Source organism: Juglans microcarpa x Juglans regia, chromosome 2D (genome assembly GCF_004785595.1).
Source record: "Juglans microcarpa x Juglans regia isolate MS1-56 chromosome 2D, Jm3101_v1.0, whole genome shotgun sequence".
Lineage (NCBI taxonomy): Eukaryota > Viridiplantae > Streptophyta > Magnoliopsida > Fagales > Juglandaceae > Juglans > Juglans microcarpa x Juglans regia.
In genome coordinates, this window is record NC_054596.1 from 23,858,122 (window position 1) to 23,866,486 (window position 8,365).

At 35.8% G+C, this 8,365-nt stretch overlaps 1 protein-coding gene across 3 annotated transcripts; it reads right to left on the reverse strand.

Moving 5' to 3' along the window:
- Positions 1-939: 939 nt before the first annotated feature.
- Positions 940-5,436, reverse strand: LOC121250783 (transcription factor TCP4-like). Of its 3 annotated transcripts, XM_041149997.1 has the most exons (3): positions 5,170-5,432; positions 3,303-4,722; positions 940-1,180 (listed from the first exon to the last, which is right to left on the reverse strand). In XM_041149997.1, the coding sequence occupies exon 2, from the start codon at positions 4,348-4,350 to the stop codon at positions 3,343-3,345; it is 1,008 nt and encodes a 335-aa protein (XP_041005931.1). In that variant the 5' UTR covers positions 4,351-4,722; positions 5,170-5,432; the 3' UTR covers positions 940-1,180; positions 3,303-3,342. The 3 variants fall into 3 exon arrangements, with proteins under 3 accessions (XP_041005931.1, XP_041005933.1, XP_041005930.1); XM_041149999.1 differs by lacking the exon at positions 940-1,180 and having other exon boundaries at positions 3,189-4,768; positions 5,170-5,436; XM_041149996.1 differs by lacking the exon at positions 940-1,180 and having other exon boundaries at positions 3,189-4,722; positions 5,170-5,430.
- Between the last annotated feature and the right edge of the window lie 2,929 nt (positions 5,437-8,365).

Below are 8,365 nucleotides of genomic sequence, written 5' to 3' on the forward strand. Positions count from 1 at the left end.
TCTCTAAAACGCATTGAATCAAATTTAAAATATTTAATAATAATATTTAAAAAATTATATAATTTTTTAATTAGATATCTTATATTATTATCGCAACTTCTATTTTTTTTTTATATGAAAAGGAGGTAGAAGTTTTTTTTTTATATGAAAGGGAGGTAGAAGTAGGGGGAGTATTACATGAGGGGGGAGTGATGACGTTTGTGTTCTTGCTAAAAGGAAAGCTATATTATGTTTGTTAGGTTGTTTAGCTGATAGATATAAGACGGACTTAATTATGTTATCTTGTTAAAGGCCTATGACCTTATTGACATAAACTCGCAACCCTCCAAAATGGAGGTCTTGGATTCGAAACCCTCATCCTCAAATGTATCAAAAAAAATTATGTTGTGTCTCCTGTATTTCATAAAGGGTGCTGCTACTAGTCCGCCAAGTTTTGAGTTGTGCTCTTAGTGCAAGTTGTGATTTTTTTCTCTTTTTTTAAATAATTTTTAAAACTTTTTTAAATATTTTTTATAAAAAAAAATGTTAATACACTATTTGTCACTTCCTTAACTATTAAAAATAATATATGAATAGTTAAAACAAGAAGGCAAAATCATGGGATATACTATCATTTTCCTTTCATAAATATAGACGGACGTTATAATAATTCAAACCGAACAATGTTTTCGTAGACAATTATGTTCAGATCGAAGAACTCCTTAAAAACCAACGATGAAAATAGCATTTAAAAAATCCTTATTTATTTTTCAATTCTCATTACATACCTTACAGAGTTATGCTCCTAATAAACCTTACACTATACATTTATTAAGAGAAAAGAAAATAAAAATATAAAAAATAAAAATAGATGTGTGGCGTAAAAATGATGAGTATAGTTTTTCCACCCTACAACGATTTGTCAGCTGCTCAATTCCCATTAAATTTTATGTAAAACTAAAATGAAAATCTTACAAATTCGGATAATTATTTGATATTGAAAACGTAGAAAAACCGGGCCTGTAACCAAGGTTGGGCCTCAATATGAATGAACCTTACACACCCTGCATTCAATCTAAAGGTCCTCAATTTCTACAAAGTATTTTACAAGACTGCTATTTCACTGATCTACTTCGACCACCTGAAGCCAACCACACAGCAGAGTGTTAAGTCTCAAGAACGAACACCTTTTTTTCCCCACCTATAAACCACATCAATAGTACCCTCGTTAATATATGAAACGATAAAGAGTTATTCTCGGACCCAGAACTTTTAGTTCACGAGAAGTGCAAGTTTATATGAGCAGAGAACAATGATTCCACAGAGTTTTGTATATGGCAAGGGTTTAATCCCCTCCTCTTCTTGGGGGCCCGCTGGGCTGCAGCATGGGCCTAAGACCAAGTCTAACTTCATGAAGCCCTAAGTCCAGAACACGGCCTACAGATAGGATCGAATGTTAACCGTCCTAGAGTCTCTGGTGAGCGCGAGGGAGATTCGGGAAGCCATCCTATCATGATAGATTAGGCAGTTACCTCGTCAAACAGAAGGCACTGTAGGCTCTATTTATACCAGCCTTGGTACAAACCAAACTAAAGCCAACAAAGATATGACACATCAATTGATACGACTCGAGATTATGAAGAAATACAGAATGAAAACCATCATTTGTTAGAATATTATCTATAAGCTTGTTCTTGTAATGTTATATACTGTTATGTACGTGTTTCGCAACTCCTCCCATGCAATCACCTGCAACCAAAGAAAGAAAGGTCTTGGAGGGTTTGTGGGAATGTTTCTGATACCTAAGTCACTAGAGTGATAAGAATTTCTCAGGAGGTAGAAGCCCTAGTCTGGATAGTAAAGTCATCCCAAGTCCTCTCATCTCATTTCATCTCATTTCATTTCAATATCTAAACTTCATAAACATAAACACTTTTCAATTTCAAATATTCAATTTTTTTTATCTAATTATTATCTAATTATTACAATTTTCTCAAATTTTCAAACAAAATATAAAAAACAATTCAACATTTTCAAATTTTAAAATAAAAATTATATTCTAATAATATTTTAACTTTAAAATATTTTTATTCAATTTTTTTTCTCTCCTTTTCTAAAACTCCATAAAATATATTAACTCAAATATTTTACTACTATTCAAAAATTATTTTATTATTATTCATAAATTGTCTCATTTCATCTCATCTCATTTCATCTCATCATCCGAGGACGTAAGAGATTAATTATAAAAGCTCTCAAAATTGTGTCACGTCCGTTAACGTGATTGAAGATGACAGAACCCAAGAAGAAAAGTGACATTGCTCTAATTGAAGTTATGGACAACCCGCGAGATGCAATCTCAACAAGGCCCTCCAGAAATGAGTACTGAAGTAACAAGAACATGCATGGCTCTCAACTCCCGCTCCAAAGCCCCCCCGCTACATGTATTGACAAAATAGTTTAAACAGTAGAATAAGGTTAAAAGGAAACTGCCAAGGCCTGAAACATTAGTTGACTAATGAACTGTTCATTACAAGTACTTTGGAGACAGCAAACAAAACAAACTAAAACAAGACAAAAACCAATCTTCTCTTGTTGGACGTAGAAGAAAACAGCTCATTCTTGTTTAACTACAGTAGAGAATCATTCCAAACAGTTTTACTGAATAAAGTTTTGCAATTAGCGTGGTTAAAGACATAATTTATGAGTTAAAAATGAAGTGTGACAGGAACTAACAGTATTCTACTAGTGTTCTCAACACAACAGGACCAGAATCCAGCTTGGATAGTCATATTACTTAAAAAAATGAAGCACGTATTTAAAAAAAAAAAAAAAAAAATTAGCTAAAACAGCCAAGTAAAAATATAAACATCAGCCTATCGGTGTGCTGCGGCTAAAAAAAAAAAAAATCACGTAGGTGTGCTGCAACTGTAAACTGATGTATAGAATGCCTCAACAGCCAAAAGTAATGAACAGTAGAGCATCCAATATAACATGATAACATTGGAAATCTATTTGTTTAATCGTAAGAAAAACAAAGGGTTGAATCCAAATGGATAATCTTTCCCAAAGGAAGACCATTGAATTGGCCTCCTCTCTTATAAAGTTTTCACAAAATAGGACACTCTAGAGCTTAAGGAAAAATTAGCCTCTCTATTTGCATTATTATTGGTTTATTTAGAAAACAAGACAGCGAGAAAAAAAAAAAAAAAAAAAAAAGCGTTTTTCTTGTTAAATTCTCCATGGGAACAAGCATAAATTGCATAAGAAGGAGAATAATAAAAAACCGAGAAATTGGAATAAAGGGAATTTAAGTACAGTACCCAATAGTGAGGAAAACAGTTCAGTTCAGTTCTTGTTCAATCAATGGCGGGAGTTGGTACGCGAAGAGGATGGCCTACGGGCACTCTGCTCCTCCTCACCCTGAATTATCCCTGGAATGCAAAAGCTTGGCTCGCTCACAAACCGGCTTCCAAAGATCGAAGACTGATGAATTGGCTGTGTTTTCTGCTGGTGCGACGCGGCTGTAGGAAGATCGTCCCAAGGGCGAGTCGACGGGGCAAAACTGGACTGAAGGGGTCCCCTCTGTGAAAATGGTGAGCCTTGGCCCAGCAATGCTTGTTGTGGCAACGTGGGAGAACTGAAGACAAAACCGCCTCTGTTTTCTGCGCTTGCGCTGCTGTTCCAAGCTACCATTCTCTGGTAATTGGCGTCGAATCCGACCGAAGACGACCCCGCGAAAAGGGTCTGGCCGTTTGGAGCTGAATGGTCCTGGAAAGAGTGGAGGGATAGGCCAAGATCTTGGGTGGTGTTGGAGGCTCTTGAAATTATATCAGGTGGGTAGCTCTGGAAATTGATAGAGGAAGTTGCAGAACTTGTCGGGAATAAAGATTTCAAGGTGTCTGTGATGGCCTCAGAGTCTAGACTCGGTGGAATGAAGCTTGAATTGCCATCTGGGTTTTCAGCTAATTGCCGATGGAGCTGAAAGTTGTAGCCAGAAGACTCTGATTGTTCTGCTATTGTCATTTCTGCTGTGCCTCCATCTGGGTCTGGTTGTTCTGGAGTAGCATTAGAAGTTCCAGGCGGATGCCATGGTGGTAGCTCAGCTAGATTGTCAATGGCGGACTTGGCCTTCTTGATTAGCCAGTCCACCGCTTTGCTGGGCCGGTCGTAGCCTAGTCGATCTTGAACATCATAGAATTGAATAGCGGTGTGCGCCGAGAGCCGTACCCGGCGGTCGCGGAGACCTTTTGCAGTGTAGACCTTGCTGTGCCTGTCTTTGCGGCCCGTGGATCGGACAATGTGGCCACCTTGGACTTGGACTATCTCTCCTCCGGTGCTCTTCATGCCCATTGTTTCTGTGCTTTGCATAGCCTCTGGTTTGGTCAAAAATCTCTTTGTTGAGTGCTTCTGTTTGGTGGGAAGTTTATGCGTTCCCCATGTGGTTGAAGGTGTTGGGGGTATTGGCCAAGTCCTTGTTCTTGTGGTTCTTGTTGTATTGGGGCTGTAACTTTGTGGATAGGCGTCAGGGGAAACTGAAATTTCCTCTGGGAATCCAGATTCCTAGCCCTTCTGATTTTGCAATTTCCAGGAACTTTTTGATTTCCTGTACTGCTCTCTCAGTTGCTTCTGTTTGTTCTTGCTGTTGCTTGTTGCTACTTTATCTGCTACCGCCACAGACCCTGAAACCAGATACTAGCCATGCTATGTTACTGATCCCAAAAAAGCCCTGGCCATTGCAATCTTCGGATTCCACATCCCAATAGCATCAATAAATACAAAACCCACGCTGAAAAAAGAAAAAAAAAAAAAAAAACAGCAGAATTTAGTAAACTGAAATTCAAAAAAGAAAAAAGTTTTATGATTAAAACTCATCTATCTGCATCTCTACAGAGAGAAAAATGACAAGGTAAACAGAGCAGATGGGTGGGTTTCAACTTTATCCATGTGGGTACAAAAATTTGTTGGAAAATAATGAAAATTAGTATCCCAACTACAGCTGATAACAACCATGAAAAAGGAAAAAAGACTACAGAAGAAGGGAAAATAATATTTTTTAATTGAAAAATTGAATGATGTTGTGAAATTAATCGGTACATAGTATGAGATGTATGAAGAGGGAGGGAAGAAAAACCAAGGGGGAAGGGAAAAGAGGATTGTGGAAGAGTAAGATGGTAGAGACAATCGTACCTTTGGCCTTTGAGAGCTGTTAATGCTTCTGCAAAGGGTACAGAGTTTGGTTAGAGTTGGAGATAAAAAATATTTGGTCATCTGAGCCCCTTAAAAGAACACAAATATAACACCTAGTCAGAAACTAACTCAACTAGTCATCTCTGAAACCCTACTCTTTTAGTTCCCTCTCTCTCTCTCTGTCTGTGTGCGCGCGCGCACATGTGTATAAAATGATTTAACTTTCTAATGACTCCTTATAATCAGAACTGTTTGGTGAGGAGTTATGATTAGAGTCATGGTTATTAAAGAGGTGGCTCTCAATGACCACCTCTTCCACCCACCTTTTGAAGGCTTTGATAATGATATCCAACAGCTTTCCTGGTTTCTCTCTGACTATACTTTAGAAATAAAGGACAAACATCCCTCAACGACACTTTTAACCTTCTTTTGCATCATTTGTTTAGCCCCAAGAGTCATTTGTATGTGGCTTCCCAAAAATTATGAAACCAGACGAAAAATATGAAGATAATAAATTTCCTTTTGCTGAGGTATTATTACCCAAGTTTAATGAGATGGAGTTCAGAAATGCAGTGAGCTTACAAATCGATTGAGTTTTAGTTAAACTAGTATATCCTCGCTCCTTCTATATATATATAGTAACAAAAGAGACCATTAATTAGGTCCTGACTTGTAATCGTCAAAAGTGACATACAACATGCTATACAAAAAGAGAATATACGTATTAGCTAGACAAATATGTTCTAATGAGATTGTAAACGGGTGGAATAACATATCATTTAAAACATTGAACAGTTGCATTAAGCCCCGTTTGGATATAGAAACGGTTTCATCTCATATCATTTCATCTCATCGTTACAACTTTCATTTAGAACTATCTCATCTTATCTTACTATCCAAACGGGACCTAAGTCATCTTCATGTTTTGGAAATTGGAGGCAAATTAGTTTCCCAGCATAACTCGTGAAGAGATTATGAATGTGATCCTGGCCCTAACTTGACTTGAAGCATCAATTTGATTGGAATGGCAATGTCATCTAAAATAGAGTACTTCATGACTGGCAATGAAAGAACCAAAGAAGATTGGATTTTGGACAAAGACTGTCTCTAATTATTCTTTGTTTCAATGCCTTTTAAGTTTGAGCTAATTAGAAGGTGTTCAAACTACATAACCTACCTATTCAACTGCCGTCTAATCCTCAACCAACCATGTACAATCTTTCCTTCCAACATGCATTATATAATTTGTACATAAATCATTGAAAGTGTTCGGGAGTCTTAGGGTTAGGATTTTTGTAACGCGCCCAATAGAAGACTTAAGCCACATAACCTATACTCCAAAATGACTAATCAATAATATAATTGGGAGCCTCATTAGAACTGTAAAAAGAACAAGAACTTCTTCTTTTTAAATAATGTGGAATCTCATACACCACATACACTTATCACTTATCAAAATGTGATATCGCAATTCTTTTTTTTCAATTCCTTTTATCAAGGACAATGGTTAAGAAAATAGATAGTACTTTTCAAAAAGGCAAAAAAAAGTCATGTAAAACTGTATTTTTTTCATATTCTATCTTTTTACACTAGTCGGCCTAGTATGTTTTCACAATTATTCTCATCTTGTATCATCTAGTCATTATAATTTTTTCAAATTTTCACACAAAATAAAATAAACAATTCAACTTTTTCAAATTCCAAAACAAAAATAATATTAAAAAAATATTCAAACGATATTTTATTTAACTTTCAACTTTTATCTCAATTCATCTCATCTATCATCTTATTTCATTTGAGAAAACAAACGAGTTAGGCATAAGCATCAGATCGTATAACTAGAGATATTAACAAAACAGAAAATGAAAAACAATATTCTTTTTTATAAAGAGTTTTTTTGTTAAGAGATCGAGCTACTAAAAAATAGGAAAAAATTTTATGCCTTTGATAATTGCATGTTTTAATTGTTAGTGGTCGACATACAATAGGTTCTCAAAGAAAACCTAGAATCTCAAATTCAAACTCGAGTTTGGGAATAAATTCTTGAACAGTTTGGAAATTGCTTAAACACGTACGTACGCGCGCAACAATAAAGATGAACTCCAACTCCTAACAAATACCTGGTGAAGACTCTAATGTTGATGCAACATACATTATCATTAGCTTATTAATGGTCCAAAGCATTATGTACCACTTTGGTTTTCATGTCATAGTGAGTTTAGGGTTACACTTATGTATGTTATCATCGGGAAATCTCATGTAGATCAGAACTCCATTTTCTCTATTACAATTAAGTTGATGGGCACGCGTGTTAACTTCTGAGTTTAGGGAAAACAACTGAGCTTCGTTGGTTTGCATTATGCTCAAGTGTTTGTATCAATTTGGAAAGAGCTCATGGAATCAAACCAAGCGATATATGTCTCTTGAAGACGCGATATTGGGGTGCAAGATTAGTTTGAGGCACTACTTTTTCAAACTTGTCGATCAACGTAAGACCCACAAATTGAGTGGTGCACTAGTGCAACGCACTAGGTATCAAGGAGATGTTTCAAAGGTGATAGAATATTAGATATTTCTACTATGAGAGAAAAGAAAACATAACAGAACTTTGTAAAAATAGCTTCTAATTAGGGTTAGAGGGTCATGAGGGAGGGATCAGGAGTCTAGTGAAATTAATCTATTCCCTTAGAGAAAGGGGAAAGATATGGTTTTTGGAGAGAGAGAATGTGGATGATGTACTGGTGTTGAAGTTATTCTTTCTTGTATGTTATTTATTTCTCATCTAATAAAAAAATAATTTTAGAAGACATGATTATGATAATTGTCTCAATAGACACATCATGTAAAGGCGCAACTGGTAATACTATATGCTATATTTTTATCCAATTTTCATCCTATTCTGTAAATGTGACAATTTCTATCACTCTTAGATCATCTCAACCTTTTTTTTTTTTTTTATAAAAAAGAAATTCAAAGGTTAATAAGCAATGACACCTCACTATATGAGATAGAGAGTAGGATCATGATGATATATAATATGTACTACGTTTGGCTTTATCTTCTTAGTCTTTTAGTAGTTTCAGGGAGAGCATAGAGGAGGAAAGAAGGGCTTCGGAAGAGAGAACAGTACTGCACAAGGCAACAGAAAAGACTAAGATATATAGATAGATAGATGTATAGTTCATTCCATATATAA

Excerpts from the sequence above, each read along its gene's own strand:
- LOC121250783 (XM_041149997.1), bottom strand. The coding sequence starts at position 4,350 with ATGCAAAGCACAGAAACAATGGGCATGAAGAGCACCGGAGGAGAGATA.